Consider the following 19,084-nt stretch of genomic DNA (forward strand, 5'->3'; position numbering starts at 1 on the left):
AGAGAGACAGAGAGAGACAGAGAGACAGAGACAGAGACAGACAGAGACACAGAGACTCATGCCTTCATGTCTATCACTCAAGTCCCCATATCTACTTTTGTAACCCCTCCAGTAAGCTAGTTTGGGTTGAGTTTCTTTCATTCTTTAAGAAAGTCTCTTGACTGTTACTGAGATATAGACCAAGGGTTAAGACTTTCATCATGACTATTGTCTGAATTAACGTTCTATTACCATTAAGCTATGACTGAGAATACTGGCTTTGCAGCTGAAGATGCCCACATTTAAATTCCAGCTTCACCACATACAAATACTCTGCTCTTGGGCAACATAACCTATTTTAGTCCCACTTTTCCTCATTTATCTTTACAGAAGCATAAAGATTATTCATAATACTCAAGTTTTTATAATTATTAAAAACATAATGCATATAAGAATTTAACACAATGCCCGACTACTAGGTATAGCTTGGTAAACGTTAGCTGGTATTATTGCTGTAATATAGGGCATCGATTTAGGGTTGAAAGTGTATGATATTTGGGCAGTCATTTCATGGCCTTTAGAACCCCATGCGTTCTCATTATGTATCTTCCCTTCCTACCACACAGTCTGGGGTACTGAATTATAGGAGATGACCAACTCACCCGTTCCTGAATTTCATCAAGAAATACTAAGCTATTGACATATTCTATAGTAGTGGTGGGAATAAACTCAAGCTTGTACTCTGCATCTTGTGCCTCAGAGATAATGTCATCCACTTTTTTCTTGCTTAAATGAGGAAGCATGATATTTAATACCTAAGAAAGAAAAAGAAAATGGAAATTGTCAAGGTTCACCTGCAGGGTTTTGGGAAGACTGTGGGACCACGGGGGCGCTATAGCTGACTTGATCTGGGGAGGTGTGGCCTGGCGGTGGGGGAGGGGGGAGGCAGGCTGCTGGGGGCTTGACTGGAGGGGTGTATCCCTGGCCAGGGCTCCTCTCTGTCCACTTCCTGTCCACCATGATGTGAGTAGCTTTCTTCCGTCAAGGCCCTTCCACTGTGCCAATGACGCACAAAGTTGAAACTTTGGAAATGGGAGCTAAAATAATCTTTTCCTCTATACTGTGAGTGTAGGTTATTTGTCCCACCAATGAGGAAAGTGACTAAGCCTGTAATTAGATACTTGACTATTTTCCTATTTTATTATTTATTTTCAACAAGTGCTAATTGGACATTTTAAAAAAATGAGTGGGTTTTGGTAGCAATAGTGCATAGGAAAGAGATTTTTTTTTTTCTCATTAAATCACTACCAGCCAAACAAACAAGCTGAAGTTCAGGTTCTGAAGATGATCTGTAGAGTGATTTAGGTTGCACAGTTTTCTATACAGTTTGTCTCAATGCTCTGATATCTTGCCAGTATGGTTTTCTGAACCCTTCTTCATCCTACATAGTGGACGTGTTGTGCACCCCTCCTGAGCATTAATCCTAGTCCTTTCCTCTTGGGTGAGGAGGCAGGTGCTTTGGGGACCATAGATCTCTCCTTCACATTTGAGCCTGCATTCCTTTGGCCAGAGTGATCTAATGGGAAAGAAGTGTAGGGCTTTTGGTTACTCAGAATACCGAATCTCTCCTTCGCTCTATTTGTACACAAACAAGGAGATTAGTAACCAGGGATGTTTTCACTATCTGTGTCATGAAGAAGAGTGAATGCTTGCTTCAGGATGAACCCCTGTGACTCATGAGGGTTTCAGAAAAGAGAAGGAGCAAATTAAGGTCCTTTGTAACATCACTGAGTCAACAGATGAAACCAGTCCAATGGTCATCTATTTATGGGCTATTTATTTATTTATTTATTTATTTTTGCATTTAGGACAGGGTGTACAGGATCTCACTGTGTAGATCAGACTCATAGTGATCCTCCTGTTTACAGCCTCCCAAGTGCTGCGATTACAGGCCTGCCACCACGCCCAGCCTCAGTTCCCATCTCAGCATGCCTTGAAGGCAGGGCTGGCAAGGCAGACCTGGGGATCGAACCCCAGGCCGCTGCATCTGCTAAGCAGGTGCTTTAATCTGCTGATTATGTGCTTTTTAGATGCATACATTTACATTTTCTGATTGTTTAAGCCTGTTTGAGTTTAGTTTTTTCTCTTTTGGCATATAGTAGTACTCAAAATGTTTGTTGCTACTGAATTTGCTTCAAATATATGTAGTTTTTTCTTTTTTTAACATATGAAAATACAAAAAAAAACATATGAAAATACAAAGCTTTACAAGAAAGCTAAATGTCACACAATTAATTACTTATAGACACCTAATTATGGACTAGCACTCAGGTCTTAAGTCTTTTAAATAATCCTCTGTCTTCTATCATCTCTACCAAGGATCGGCAAAGATTTCCATAAGAGTCAGACAGCAAAGATTTCAGATTTGTGAGCCATACAGTCTCTCTTACAACTACTCAGTTCTGACCATGGAGTGAGAAAGCAGCCCTAGACAAACTGTGTATGCAAAATAAGAAGCTGACTGTATTTTCCTTGAATCTCTGATCTCTACCACTGTCTCTCTGGAGGCCTTTGAAAACATACAGGTATATGCTTACTCCCAAGGAAATCACTGTGTTGGTTGTATAAATTACTTTGGACCTTGAGGGACAGTTCCCAATTAGGAAACGGTCCACTGAACTCGACCTAAGTATCCTAAAATCAGCACTCATTCCCACTGAGCCACTGAGCTGTGGCAGTGGTGTCACTCTTCAGGAAGTACTGAAATCCTCAACAAAGGAAAATAAGCGTAAAGACCTGATTTTAAGCTTGCAGTCCCTCTCACACCTCATCTAAAGCTGTTTACGAGGGCTAGTGAGACAGCTCAGCAGACTAAGTGCCTGCTTAGGCAAGCGCAGGGACCACGGTTCGATCTTGGCACCACGTGCCATGCTGGTCCTGACCCCAGGCACACTGAACCAGCCACTGAGTCTGGCCTTGGGGGCGCATGCCTATAATCAGTGCTTGGGAGCCTGAAAACAGGAGGATCACTGTGAGTCTGAGCTGCCTAGTGAGACCCTGAACCAAACATTAAAAAAAAAAAAATTCTAAAAGCTGACTACACTTGTGTGTTTTCTTATCAATTAAGAATGAACAGCAGGGGACAGCCAAATAGCTCAGCAAATTAAAGTGCCTACAAGCAGGTGCAGGGGCTAGGGGTTCGATTTCAGGCCTGCCATGCTGGCCCCACCCCTGGGGCGCACTGAGATGGCAACTGAGACTAGGTGTGGTGGAACGTGCCTGTAATCCCAGCTCTTGGGAGGCTGTAAACAGATGGATCACTACAAGTCCGATCTAGTAGTGAGACCCTGAACACCCTGCAGACCTTTCCCTAATATACAAAAAAAACCCCAACAACAACAACAAAACCAACAAAAAAACCCAGTAGTCTTATGTCAATTTCAATATTTTCAATGTAAGAAAATCGATGCAGTTTTATTTTTGAAGTACAAGAAATGAAATTATTGTAGAGAGTACAATTAAAAACTCTCTTAGTTTATAGTTACCTCCAAGCATCGCAAAGGTGATGGAATCAGTTTTTCTTTTAGTTGTTTAGTGTCAATGAGCAACAATCCTACGTTCCTGGCGGCTCTTAGGGCCACTGCATCCTTGTGCTGCTTGTGATATTTTTCCAGTTGCTCACTGAAGTATTTCACATCTACATAAAATAATTCACATAAATTATAAAATACACTGGATTTAAAAGAATCATTATAAAATATATCATAAATCATGGCATTGTATGCATTTATAATGCTACTCTCCATACTTTGTAACTCTGAACTCATTGAGAATGTTTTATAATGTTTTGTCCTGATGATAAAAGGCCATATTTTACAATGGAAGTACATTTTCTGGCTCTCAGGAAGGGACAATAGATGCGACCAGCGTCGTCTAGCCCTACCTTTCTTTCTTGTACTCTGTTACCATTCACACATGTGCATTTTAAGAAACTGAAGGTTTGTAGCAAAACTTGAGTTGAGTAAGACTATTTTGTTCCATTTTTTCAGTAGCTCAGATGATTGCTAACATTTTTTAGCAATAAAATATTTTTAAATTAAGTTACATACATTACTTCTTAGATAAAGGCTTTTGTACACTTCATCTCTACTGTAGAGAATAAACACAACTTTTATATGCACTAGGAAGGGAAAAATCTGTGTGGAACTTGCTTCATGTGCTACTTTATTGCAGTAGTTTGGAACCGAACTCAATACTCCTGAGCTATAACTGTGCTATTACATTAGAGCATCTAGTCTGGAATGTAATAGATGATAGGCGTAGGCTGGTTTGAAGTTGGGCTTAATCTAAGAGTCCCCCCACATGGTAACTGAAAGTAAAGCATTTTGAGGACATTTGTAATAAATTTTTGAAATATAAAACAAAAAAATTAAAAAAATAAAATTTTGCAATATAAAAGCTCAAGTGTAGCTAAATCATCCTCGGTCCCCTTTCCAGCACCCCTCTGGCATTTCTGCACCTTGCATCACAGTAAAGGAACTTGCCAGTCTGCATCTGGCTTGTGCTGCAGCTGCATTGTAATGATCTTCCTCCCTCTGTTTTCTATCCAACCTCCTCACCACGTACCCAGAGACAATGGAAGCTTGATTGTGCTTGAATATATTTTTATCATGCTGCTGGCCCAAAACAACTCTTTTTAATGCATATGTAATCCCAACCTCTTACGCTTGACTTTCAGACTCTTGCAGAGTTAGCGGATCTAACTGACTACGTCGGTGTTTGGGAGAAGCCTACTTGGTGCACTGAAATGCCAGGCTCTGTGCCATAGAGCCATCTGATGCTCAGCACCCTGTCCTTGTCGTTCTCCTGCTCAACACATCCTAAGTCTCTGTGGACAATGTTGCCAAGGAGCAATGGAATAGATCTATCCAATTTTTGTTTTTCCTAATGTGATGTTCCATTTTGGTCTCTCTATTAAGTGACTTTAAAAAAGTCTGTTTCAGATTTTTAAAACTTAAGGGATATAATAAATCAGATGCAATGCCTGCTCTCAGACAAGATCGTGGAGGAACCATCTGTAAATTGCTTTAACTGGGGAATTTTAGACATGGAACGAGCTGAGAAATTATATATCGATTCCATAAGCAACTAACAAATTCTTTCTTTCTTTTTTTTTTTTAGTGGAACTGGGACTTGAACTCAGGCCCTTGTGCTTGCCAGGGAAGCACTTATTCCACTGAGCCATCTCCCCAGCCCCTAACAAATTCTTTGGAGGGGATGTGGCACTGTTGTTCTGGTTCTGTAGGAACATTTTTTGGGATGAATACTGAATTATTTAACTTAAAGATGGAATGACATTTAAAATACTCTAGCATTATGAAATAATGTTGACAGGAATTTTATTGAACTTTAATAGAATTGGTAGAGGTATGTATATATTCTTTTCAACTCCTTACCATGTGTAGAATATATAGTGTTGGCCCTAATACAACCTCATACTAAAAGGTCATAAGGCTTTAGGGACCAAAACTTTCCATAATTTCTCAAGATAGAACAACAGTAGTGAGTAAAGGACAAAGGAAGAAAGTAATTCTATGCAAAGTAATTCATTTCTACCTAGAAATGAACACATATTTTTTAAAGTTTGTGTGTGTGTGTGTGTGTGTGTGTGTGTGCGTGTGTGCAGGGTCTCACTACGCAGCTCAGACTTGTAGTGATCCTCCTGATTTCTGCCTCACTAGTGCTGGGATTACAAGCATGTACCACCACACCCAGACTCCATTTCTGGCTTAGTGCACCCGGGGGTGGGGCCAGCATGGCATGCAATGCCAGGAATTGAACCCTCGCCCTTGGGATTACCTAAGCAAGCACTTAGTCCGCTCAGCAAGCACTATACCGCCGGCTCTTGTATTTGTTTTTTCTTGGGACTTATTTTACACTACCATTTCTGTCACTAAGTACAACTGTCATGGTTTGGGGGTTTTGCAAGGCAAACAATATATTACAGGACACATTTTATAATATTATTGTATAACAAGTTACCCAAGAATCATGTACAAGATGTGCAGGCAATCTGTCTACACACTAGACACTAAAGAATCCAGCTGAAAGCCTGGATCCTAATACCCTGCATGAGTCCGGCTGAAATCCTAGAGTTCATGATGATGGCTCCCACAAATCCAACTGGAGGTCTAGAGCCCATGACAAAGTCTTATGCAGGCCTGCTTCAAGGATCTCCGCTGGAAAGACCTAAAGCGTTAGTGGTAGGAGTTAGGAAGTCTATGCCAGCGGGATGAAGAATCTGTGCTAGCAGGCTGAGGAATCTGAACTGGAGCCAGGAAGCAATGCTCAAGGTAAGCACCAGGGCTCCACACAAAGGGATCGCAGCCATCCTCAGCAACAGTGAGTCCCGAGCTTCTCCCGCGATGAGGAAAGCTGAGTTTCCATATGGAAAGCCAACGCGACAAGCTTCTCCGTGAGGCTGAGCAATGCACCACCTTCCCCTCCAGAGCCAGGAAGCGATGCTCAGGATGAGGACTACAGCTCCTCTAAAGTTTATTGGGAAAGCCAGCAAGACAAGGTCCTCCAGCAAAACAGCCCAAGAGAACTAGCAGCTCCAAAAGCTTCTCCAAACAGCGTCCCTAACAGCATTTCTGACAACTTCTGTTTGCTTTTATGCTGCTGGCAACTGCCCTCACGTGGGCCTCCCACACTCAGCACCGTGCTACTTTAATTCAGCTGGGCGCAGTAAACTGACCATCAGTTAGAAACCCCTACAACTACCAAACCGAAAACCAGCCTACAAATTTTGGTATCCTTATTGAAAAAAATCAGCAAGAATAAACAGAAAACTTACCAGGTTCCTGAAGTTTCAGAGCTTGTAGATCCAGACTTTCATTTTCCCTAAAGAATATATGGAACCTTTCAAATGTAGCCGCATATAAGTGGGCAGATTGGAATGCTGCATGAATGTTTTCCTAAATGTTATGAACAAACAGACAAGTTTTACTAAAGCAGAATTCAACTTGGTATAACTACGCGCGTGTGCGTGCATACACACACACACACACACACACACACACACACACCCCTTTGCTCTGTGCAATAGTATATTTTGACTTGGGAATATACTGATGAGGAAAGATACCATCTTTGATGTCAAAGGTCAATTTTTTTAAGGATCAATTGATGGATTAAAAATATAAACATTTACAATCTGTCTACAAATCTGTCTTTTGAGGAATTATTCTTTATGACTGAAAGCACCCTTGTAATTTTTCCCGCTTCATAGTGACCGCATACATCATTAATAAACATTTGCAAAGTGACAAACCCTGCTTGCTTTCTAAACTGAAAATTTTATGTTTTAGTTAAAATGTTCTTGGGCAAAGGCAAGATTGGTTAGGATGCCTAAAATAATCACTTGCCGATCTTACTGTCAAATTCTCCTTCATATTTGCCCTAATAAAATCTATTTCTTTTAAATCTGATTCCAATTCTCTTTTCCTACAAAGGTTTCTTTCCCCCAAGACAATTACATTTATTTCAGTACTTTATTACATATATATATATATATATATATATATATATATATTCACATTTGGTGCTTATGAAAGGCAGTAAGAACTTGTTTGTTGTTCTTGATCCATGACTCCCAGGTTATATTCCCTACTCTAGCCTACCCTAGCCTACCCTACCCTACCCTAGTCTATCCCACCCTACCCTAGCCTACCCTAGCCTATTCTTGCCTACTCTAGCCTACCCTAGCCTATTCTAGCCTACTTTAGCCTACCCTAGCATACCCTAGCCTACTCTAGCCTACCCTAGCCTATTCTAGCCTATCCTACCCTAGCCTACCCCATCCTACCCTTGTATTTCCTATTAAGGCTTCTTGAAAATGCACAATAATTTTCAGGGGAAACTAGAGAAGACTAATGTAATTGCACAAATGCAACTCACCAGTATTAGGGATGGTGGCTCAGAGTCATGCTTCATAGATGTTAGGCTACTAGTAGAAAGTTCAATTACAAAGACTAGCAAACACCTCACCCATCTGTATTTGTAATTTGTTCATTTATTTCTTTTTTACTAGACTCCCATGTAAATTCCAGAATGTTTCTGGTGTTTCCTTCTTTATTAAGAAAAACGTATGTCAAACTATGTCTTTGCTGGGCTCACTCAATAGCACATCCGATATATATGTCATCATACAGTGATGGAACCAGAAAATTGACACATGTAGGCCCAATTATATTCAAAATGATTTAAAAATTTTGAGATCATTTCTGATTAACAAGAATGTTGCTGAAATAGTACAAAGAATTCCTTATATGTTACCAAAATTCCCTAAATGTTAACAGCTTACCATCTTTCTCTTTATTTACATACTCTTTTTCTCTGAACTACTATGTAGAGCATCTGTGTGTGTGTGTGTGTGTGTGTGTGTGTGTGTGCATGTGTGTGCACGCATGTGTGTGCAATACTGGGGATTGAATGCTGGTGTGCTGCACATGCCTGTAATCCCAGCACTTAGGAGACTGTAAACAGGAGAATCATTATGAGTCTGATCTAGTTTTGAGATGCTGAGCAGCCTGTAGACCCTTCCCTAAAATATATAGATATATGAAAAATATCTTGTTTCTTATTATATTTTTGCATATTTATTTTTATTTTTAATTTATAAAGACATAAAATTACATATTAATAGGTAGCATGAGATGTTTTAATATCTCAGCCCCTTCTTATTTCAGTCTGAGACAGGATCTGGCTAAATTTTCCAGTTAGGACTCCGATCTTATAATCCTCCTGCCTCAGCCTTCCCAAAGAGAGCTAGGACTACAGGTGTGTACCACCACAACCAGCTCATATATAGCATCTTGTGATAACTCTTTGTATTTCTTTAACCTCTGATACTTCCTGAATTTTTCTCTCTCTTTCATGACCATTTTATTTTGAAGATTATCTCGTGTGTGTGTGTGTGTGTGTGTGTGTGTGTGTGTGTGTGTGGTGTGTCTGTGTGTTGCATGTTTTCAATCCTAGATTCATTTACCCATTTCTGGCTATAGTAACAGAGAAGTGAGGCATGTTTTCAGTGTTTCATGTCGTGGGGCACATGATGTTAATTTACCTCATTATTGGTAATGTTAACACATTGGTTACAGTGGTGTCTGCCAGGGTCATCCCTGTAAATATACTACTTCTCCTTTCAAATCTATAAATATGAAGGGAGGCTTTGTACCCATGTAAATATCTTGTTTCTTGGGCTGGCCAAATAACTCAGTGGATTAAAGGGCCTGCAAGCAGGCTCAGGGGCTAGGGGTTCGATTCCTGGGCCAGCCATGTTGGCATTGCCCCTGGGGCATTCTGAGACAGCAGTTGACACTGGGTGTGGTGGCACGTGCCTGTAATCCCAGAACTTGGGAGGTTGTAAACAGGAGAATCACTGAGTCCAATCTAGTAGTGAGACCCTGAATACCCTGTAGACCTTTCCTATATATATGAAAAATATTTTGTTTCTTATATTTTTGCATATTTATTTTTATTTTTAATTTATAAAGACATAAAATTACATATTAATAGGTAGCATGAGATGTTTTGATATCTGTACACATTGCATAATGCTTAAGGTAGGTCACCTATCTACCCAAACATCTATCATGTTGTCATGGTCAAAACATTCAATACCCTTCTGTCTAGCTTCTTGAGATTATATAATACAGAATTGCTGTGCAGTCATGCGACCCTGCAATAGCACACTAGAGCTTTTTGTTCCTTTCTAACTGTAACTTAGTACGCATTGAATAACGTTTCTTACCCTCCCAACTCCATCCAGCCTTTGGGTACCACCATTCCATTTCTAACTTCTATGAGATCAACTTATTTAGAGTCTACATTTGGGTGAAATCATGTACTTCTCCCCTTTTTGTGCCTGGCTTACTTTACTGCACATCTTAATCTTTGGTTCCATCTCTGTTGTTACAAATAAAAGGATTTCATTATTTTAATTTTTTCACTTTTTTTTTTTTTTTTTTGCGGAACCAGGGATTGAACTCCCGCCCTTATGCTTGCCAGGGAAGAGCTTATTCCACTGAGCCATCTCCCTGGCCCCTTTCACTATTTTTTTTTTTACACCTGAATGGAATGACATTGTGAACATACAGCATCATATCATCCACTGAGCAGTTTATGGACACTTAGGTTGATTTCATGTCTCGCCAATCATGAATAGTGCTGCAATGAAATGGGAACACAGATGTCCCTTTGATGCACTGACTTCCTTTCCGTGAAATCCAAACCTTTTCCAATGACAGATTGATCAAATAGTAGTTCCATTTTTAATTTTTTGAAGTCACAGCCTTCCATAGTGGCTATACTAATTTATTTTTCCATTAACAGTGTGCAAAGTTTCCCTTATAGCCATCTCCTTGCCAGCACTTGGCTTTTGAATAATTTATTGGGGTGATGTGACACCTCTTTGTGGTTTGATTTGTATTTCTTCTATGAAAGGGGATGTTGATTATTTTTTCATATGGTTGTTGGCCATTTGCATGTCTTCTCTTGAAAAATGTCTATTTGGGACTACTCAATTCTCTTTTTAGTGTATGCTGGAGAATTTTGCCTATTTCTATGCCACTGTGGTGACCTTTTCATTTATGTTTGTCTTGGTTACTCTTCTCTTGTTGCTGGGACAAAATATCCAACACCCAAAGTGAAGGAAGGCAAGGTTTATTTAGCACACAATTACTGGAGGTTTCAGTTCATCCTCAGCTGGCTCTAAGGTGGAGTAGCACAGGACAGAGAGCCTCCATTAGTGGTGGCAGCAAAGAGCAAGAGAGCCACGGGAGTGGTAGCGGCAACAAATGGCAACAGACAGGAAGTCTATCTCCCTTAAGTTGCATTCAGGCTATCTGTCCCTGGCTGGGTATAGTATTCACACTCATAATCCCAGCAGTGCTAAGACCCATAATCTCAGTCTTGGTCATGAATTGATCTCAAACTCTAGAAGCTGGCCCATGACTGCGTGAGGCGCTTTACTTCCACATTTATTAGTGGCATTCTACTGGTGGAAGAAGTCTTGCTTCTTACTTCATTAATTCACAACATGCGTTCATAGATTTTGATTTCATTCAAGAGGTAATGGTTTTGCTATAATCTTCATTTATTTGATGCTCTGTTGTCCTAAGGAGATATGTAACTACCTGAGGATGACTAACTCCATTCCATCATCCTTACTTATAAATATATAAGTAATATATTTACTTATTTGTTTAGCTCTAGAATATACAAAAAATAGCTTCAAAAATTGTTGAAACTAAACAAAACACTAAAAAATTAAAAAACAAACATATCCAGAATTTAGTGTTTCTCTTTAGTATTGGATTAATGATCCAAATACTGAATGCAAAACTTGCTTGGCTTAGTGTTTCTCGGCCTTCCCTTCAGGGTGGTTATGTTGTACATCTGAAACACACTCAGGTTCCTTTGGTTTTGCTTTATTTTATTTTAAGTTTTGATTGCCATTCTTGCATTAGAGCTATACTGAAACAGATTAGAAATAGTTACTTGGTCATTTCTTCTACTCCACACCCACTATCTTAATCCTTATTAAACCATTCTCTCTCTCTCTCTCTCTCTCTCTCTCTCTCTCTCTCTCTCTCTCTCTCCTCTAGGTAAACAATTTCATTATCTTTTGTTTTATTTCTGCTTCATGCCCCTATTTTTGACATGAAAAGGACTGTATAATAAATATTCTTCTGTATTTTGCCCTTTTCACTTAATGATATGTCCCATAAGTCACTCCATATTACTTAATAGCTTCTTCCTTTTTTTTTTTTTTGATAAGCTGCATAGAATTCCTTTGTTTGGATGTACCATAGTTTGTTCAATCATTTTCTCATCTATGGGTATTTTGGTGGCTTCTAATATTTTGCAATCATAACTAGTATTGTAATAACCAAATGCATATATAATTTTAGATTAAAAATATATTTTGAAGGTATGACTTTAAATATGTTATTATTGGTACAAAAGGAAAATGCATTTTGCTATATATTACAAAAATTCTCATTACATTTCCATAAGCAAGGTATGAGACTGTCTAGTTCCTCACTGACTGGCCAACAGAATGCATAGGAATAGCTTTTAATTTTATTTGTCTGGTAGTTGAGAAATGCTACCTCATTTTTGTTTTATTTTAATTTATTTATTTTTTATTAATTTATTGAGAAACAGCAATGAGACAGTTTCAAAATTGATTAACAGGACAGTTTCAATAATTAATACATTGCATATTGTTATCTTCTTAGTGGTTATTCATAGTACAAGATACAGACATGATATCCTGTCCAAATACTATTAGTACAAATCTTTCTTCTCATTGAATTAAGAGAAAGTAGTTGTATACGTATCCCAACTTTTATCCCAATGGTCCTTCCTTTATATCCCCCTTTTTTGTTTAGTTTTGTTAGAGATGGGTATTCCATTACCATTTAAATATTGTAGATGCATGAAATCAGCAAAAGATTCCAATGTAGTCCAGTAGTCCATAATAGTAGTGGGTTATTGCCAGTGAACTGGCAATGTCAGAAGTTGTTGACTTGAGCCTTTCACAGCTCAGCATATTAATATGGCTTTACTTTTTATACCTTGTTTTTATACTTTCCTGCTGGATTGTTAAGACCAAGATAAAGCAAGACATATATAACAAGAAATGTACCTGATAAGGTAAGTCAAGTACCCTCAGGATTTATCTTGTAACCCTGTACCGCAGTTTTCAGATCCTTTGTCAGTGTCAGCCATGTGGGTGAGTCACAGCCATTGCTTGACCAATTTCCTCTCTGTGAAAGCCTGAGAGAATGTTTTCTCTCCATGTGATTCTCCCTAGTCACACTCTACATCATTGATCACTTTCCTCTTTGGCCCCATAATCTCCTTGACCAGAAAATTTGGGACACAACTGAGTTACATGATGTTACAGTGTAGGTTCTCATATGTCCTTAAGTTTTCACTGACCTTGAAAGGCTAGGGCCAAAATGTTGGCTGTCTTTACAGCCCTTATTTTTCTCTAGTTTTTGGTCTGTAAACTTAGGTTAACCCTCCAGAAGAGAAGCTTATCATTACCCTACAACATACGCAGTTGGGTTTAACCTTACTATCTGTCTGAATATCAAACATTGCCGCTTAAATATAAATACTTTGAGTTTGTCATTCTTTATAGCTGAGCAATACATCATTGTATAAAAATGCCACAACTTTTTCATCCATTCCTCAGGTGATGGGCATCTTGGTTGTTTCCAAGATTTGGCTATCACAAATTGTGCTGCTATAAACACAGGTACACAAATATCACTATGATATGACATTTTCAGTTCCTCTGGGAAAATTCCCAGTAGGGGAATAGCTGACTTGAATGAGATTTCCAGTCCTAGTTTTTTAAGGAGTCTCCACTCTGATTTCCATAATGGTTGCACCAATCTACATTCCCACCAGCAGTGGAGAAGGGTTCCATTTTCCCCACAGCCTCTTCAACATTTGTTGTTGGTTGATTTCTTTATGATAGCCATTCTTTCTGGAGTGAGATGATATCTCAGTGTTATTTTAATTTGCATTTCACGGATGGCTAATGATGTTGAGCATTTTTTCATATATTTATTCACTTCTTTAATTTTGTCCTCTGAGAAGTATGTGTTCATCTCAGACGCCCATTTCTGGATTGGGACTTTAAATTTAGGGGCCCTAATGTTTTTAGTTTTTTTATAAATTCTAGAGAGCAGACCTTTGTCTGAGTGGTTATTGGTGAAGATTTTTTTGAGATATGTGGGTTATCTTTTCACTTTGTTGATAATTCCTTTTGATGCGCAAAAACTTCTCATTAAGAGGCCCCAGTTGTTAATTCTTTCAAGTATTACCCGTGCAATTTGATTTTTGTTCATGAACTCTTTGCCTACCCCTATGTCTTCAAGAGTTCCTCCTACTTTCTCTTCCAGAAGATTTAGTGTTTCTCTTTTAATGTTTAGATCTTTAATCCACTTTGACTGTAGCTTAGTGCATGGTGATAAACCTGGGTCAAGTTTTAGTTTTTGGCATGTAGAGAGCCAGTTTTTCCAGCTCCATTTGTTAAAGAGGCTATCTTTGTTCCAGTAAGCATGTTTGGCCCCTTTGTCGAAGATCAGGGAGTGTGTTTGTAGAGGTCTCAACATCTTCTTTTTTTTTAATATTTATTTATTTATTTTGTGTGTGGCCAGCTCAGCCCACCAGGGGGCGGGCTGGCTGGCATGTGGTGCTGGGGGATTGAACCGCGGTCCCTGTGTTTTGCTTAGCTTAGCTTGTTCTAAGTAGGTGCTCCAGACCACTGAGCCATCTCACCAGCCCCAACATCTTCTAATCTATTCCAATGATCCTCAGATCTATTTTGTTGCCAGTACCATGTTGATTTTATCACAGTAGCCTTGTAGTACAATTTCAAGTCAGGAATTGTAATTCCTTCTGCCTTGTCTTTTTTGCCTCATTTTTGTTTTAATTTGCATTTGTCTTATGAGCAAGTTAGAATATATTTTCATATATTTAGCTGCTATTTTTGGATAATTTTTGATCATACACGTTGATTATTTTTCTACTTAGTTTTGGTTACCTCTTTTCTTCCCACTGCAAGAGTTCTTCATGTATTGAAAATATTAGCCCTTAGCTGTCATCTGATTCAAAAAGATTTGCCCAGTTTTAATAACATTTTTACTTTGTAATGTTTTGGCCTTGCAAAAGTTATTCATTTATTTTCAAAGATTTATTAATCTGTGTAATAAACTCCAACAAATAAACATGATTTCATGCATTTAAACAAGAAGCATTTCCTGGTTCAATGGGAAACTGTGTGGGTAGCTTCTGAAAGGCCTTCATTTTATGCAGCTTTATAGTGAAACATTTCATTTAGAAGTTGGGACCTTCTTTCTTCAGTTTGCTGTAATCCACATTCACAGTGAAGAACTTGTATTGATCATTGGAACCCAGTTTGCTCCAGGGTTCTGGGTTATTCTTCCTGTCCCAACTGACATCTGGATTGAACAATGCCAGACGTGTCAAATACAGTGCTGCTCCAGTACCTCCTGCTCCAATAAACAGGAAAAGGGGGATCAAGCTGGGATGCTTCTTAGCCTGGGTGAAGATCTGGTGGCGCATGTTTGCAGCAGAAGCCTACAGACTAAATGGACGAAAACACACCCATCGGTCAAGACCAAGCTGTCACCCTACCCAGGCTGTGAGAAAAGTTATTTATTTGTATGTAATCAATTTTTCCTATCATTGCACCTATATTTTGAGTTACAGATAACCTTTTCTTTTCTTTTTTTATGGTATCTATGATCGAACTCAGGACCTTGTGCTTGCTGGACAAGCACTTACTCCACTAAGCTATCTCCCCTGCCCAGATAACATTTTCTTATGGACAAAATTACAGAAAATTCACTCACATTTTCTCCTACTACTTGTAGGGATATAACTTACTTCTAGGTACCTGTCTCATGTGCTATTATGTACAGTATGGGTTGTGGATCTAATTTATCTTTGTTAAAATTAAAAAAAAACTTTCTACATATGGGTTTTAAGCATTTATTAGTTTATTTCTAAATATATTGCATTCATTCTGCTGTTAAAGAGTTTTTTCTCTATAAAGCATTTTCAGTATTCCAGAACAATCTACACAGCACTATCAATAGGTGGTGTGTGGATATCTGATAAAGTTCTTCTGTGAAACCATTTGGTCCTTATACTTTTTGCAGTCTCTAACTTTCTCTTGTTCTTATGTGGACACTGGTGTAATATCCACAAGTTATCTTAGTTTTATCTAGGCTTTCAAACTTATTTTGATAAATGTCTGCAGTAATCTCTTATAGCTCTTAAGTTTTCTTCTGCCCCAATGGTTATGTCTTGTCAATTCTCACCGAATATGCTAGATCTTCTACATCCTTGTTTACATTTTTCTACTTGGTCTCCTTATAATAAGAATGTGTATTATAGGCTTATACTTGTAGTGCTTTTACTTATGTTTCAGTCCATTTCTTTGCTTTATAAAAGTGTTTCCTGTGCTATTTGGTGCATAAAAACTTACAGCTACCCAAATCGTTTGATAATAACAATAAGCTTTTCTTCTGGATGGTTAACAACCTAAGTTTGCAGACCAAAATTAGAGAAAAAGGAGGGATACAAGGAAAGCCAACATTTTGGCCCTAGCCTTCTAAGGTCAATTAAGACTCAGGACATATGAGAACTTGTACTGTAACGTCATGTACCTCGGTAGTGTCCCAAATTTTCTGATCAAGAAGATTATGGGGCCAAAGAGGAAAGTGATCGATGACATAGAGTGGGCCTAAGGAGAGTCACATGGGGAGAAGATACTCTCTCAGGCTTTCACAGAGAGCACATTGGCCAAGCATTGGCCATGACTCATCCACATGGCTGCACTGATAAAGGTTCTACAATCTGAGGTACAGGATCTCAGGACAAATCCTGAGGGCATTTCACTGACCTTCTCAGACCAAAAAGCTACAACTCTTGTTGCATAGGTCCTGCTTTACCTTGGTCTTAACCATCCAGCAGAAAAGTATGAAGACGAAATTATAAGAAATAAAGCCATGCTGTTAAGTTGAACTGTGGGGGACTCAGGTCAATAATTTCTGACATTGCCAGTTAAACAGAAGACCCAATGCTATTATGGGCTACTGGACTCTTTTAGAATATTTTGCTGAGTTTACACACCTATAATATTCAATAACGGAACTTAGAAAAAATGGGGTATACAGATGAATGTCCATTTTGTATCTGTGTATTCAAAGTGGTTGGGATAGATATATAGTTACATTCTGTTAATGAATAGAATGATTTGTTCTAATGGTGTTTGTGAATAGGATCACAAGTCCGCATCTTGTACAGCAATTAACCACTAAGAAGAATATATGCAGTGTATTATTTGTTGAAAAATAAAAAAAAACTTACAGCTATTATATTTTTGTTATAAATTATAGCTTTTAAAATAGGTAAGCTTGTCAACTTTAATGCTCATTGACTTACACTCTATCCTGCCTAATATCAAGAGGTGTGGAAGAGAATTAATAGCATGCTTGAAATTGCCATAGTTAGAGAGGTCTATTCTCAATGAGGAAATTAAATTTAAGAAAGGTTTCCGCCCAAGCCCTAACTGGGAATAGTGGCTGTGAAGTAGTGTGGTGTGGTTGTGCTGCAGCCTGCTTTCCTTCTGGAGTCTAGTCTAGAGTCTTGGTACACACTAGGCAAAGAGTGTCTTGGGGGCCAGTTTCCAATAAGAACCTGAGTCCTGAAATGAAGCTCTAGTGAGTTTCCATGCAAGAGTATTTCATGTGTGCCACAAATTTCCCGCAGGAAGAATGAAGTGTCTCTTTGTGACTCCACACATGGAAGGCACTGGGATGCCTGGGCCTGGCCTCCTCCAGGCTTTGCTTGAAGTGCTGTTTCCTGCTCATCTTGCTTTATATGCTTTCATTAGAATAAATCCGCCATGAGCACAGCTGTATTCTGAGTCCTGTTAGTCCTCCTGATAAATCATGGGATGTGATGGTAGCCTGGGGATTCTTTGACTCAGAGCATCACAAGCCCAGCTTTCTTATTTTATGTCTTTGTCTCACTATGCCTCCGATCAGCTCTTCACTGTTAGCCTTTCTGAGTCACTGTTTTCAGTTTCTCTTTCCTATCTGGCCTGTTGTTTTGTCTTGCCTTGGGTGACAAATCAAAAATCTTTTTCTTTTAATAGATAATTTGAGCTTATGTACATTTCATTTTGTCACTGATGTGTTTGGTCTCTGCATAGTCATATTTTAAAATATATTTTACGGTTGTTTTCTGTGTTTCTTACTCTGCATGATATCTTTTTTAAAGAAAATGTGTTAGTTATTTAATTAGGTTCTTAGTAAGAAATTTGGAACACTAATTTGTGAGGAAAAATTCCATTTGTCAGAGCAAAGACAGATTGCATGTAGCCCCGGAGCTGAGGAACAACTTTGATTTTTGCTAAAGTCTGAGAGTCCATTGCTTTCTGATCCACCTTGCGCTGCTCTGAAATCTGGTATCTCTCTTTCTTGGTGTCGAAGATCTCACCCCCCTGGTGTCTGGGTTTCTGCAGCTTCTTCTTCTTGAAGTAAGCATCAGCGAGGTGTTTGGGGATTTTCACTTTGCTGATATCAATTTTTGTAGAGGTAGCAACGACACATTTCTGGTGTGTTCTTTGTAGAGGAATACGATTAAGGCTAAGAGGCTCAGTCTCAAGCAGCAAGCCACTGGCCAACTGCTTCAGGAAGACCACTCCCTTGCCTCTGTGACACCTAGTGAGGACAATCAAGACAATGCCGGGACTGATGCTAGCTCAAAGTTTCCTCACATGCTGACTGAAGGGTTTCTTGCTATTGCTCAAGAGCTTTTCGGGCACATCTTCAGTAGGGTAGTATTTAGGCATTTTTTGAAGCTTAACGACCCAGGTACCACCATTCTTGTCCCCACTGACTGGTTTTGTGATCATAGCAAGAATTTTTCTTTCTTTTTTGAGTTTCTTCTCTTTAGTGTCAGGCTTCTCAGTTTTTTCACCTGCCATCTTGCAAGATGGGAAAGAGAGCTCTGCATGATACCTTTATTTTAAAAAAAAATCAAGGATACTTAAAAACACTGTTAGTTTTCTGTTTCCTCATAAACCATTCATGACTTGATTTGTTGGCTTTTACTGATGGTCTTAATTTCCATCTGTTACATCTATATCAAACCATAAACAGATTGTAGTTTCAGCTTATTCTCTTCTTTCTCATTCTGTTTTTAAAGTTGCATGATCTCTACTGTATTAAAACATATTTTATATGTTCTTATTCCTGTTGTTGTTTATGCTTTAGGTGTATATAACTTAAGTTTACATTCTATCAGTTTTTCCCTCAAAATAATCTCTTATCTAGATGAAACTTATCTTGTAATATATTCCCAATCAACATCAAATTGCCAGGGTACTTGCACATTTAAGTCTGCTTGTTTTTCTGTATTCTTTATCTTTTTTTTTTATTTTTTTTAAATTTTTTTTTTATTTGAGAGAGAGAGAGAGAGAGAG

General features: G+C 38.6%; 1 protein-coding gene across 1 annotated transcript in view; it reads right to left on the reverse strand.

The window, feature by feature from the left end:
* Positions 1 to 19,084, reverse strand: part of Dnah6 (dynein axonemal heavy chain 6) — a 296,200-nt gene that overhangs the window by 225,153 nt on the left and 51,963 nt on the right. Inside the window, exons 12-14 of the mRNA XM_023702951.1 lie at positions 6,836 to 6,956; positions 3,525 to 3,676; positions 642 to 794 (exon numbers count right to left, since the gene is read on the reverse strand). Of these exons, the coding sequence (XP_023558719.1) occupies positions 642 to 794; positions 3,525 to 3,676; positions 6,836 to 6,956 (426 nt within the window). The remainder of the gene's footprint in view (positions 1 to 641; positions 795 to 3,524; positions 3,677 to 6,835; positions 6,957 to 19,084) is intronic.

This window comes from Octodon degus, unplaced genomic scaffold (genome assembly GCF_000260255.1).
Source record: "Octodon degus isolate 3935 unplaced genomic scaffold, OctDeg1.0 scaffold00162, whole genome shotgun sequence".
Classification (NCBI taxonomy): Eukaryota; Metazoa; Chordata; class Mammalia; order Rodentia; family Octodontidae; genus Octodon; species Octodon degus.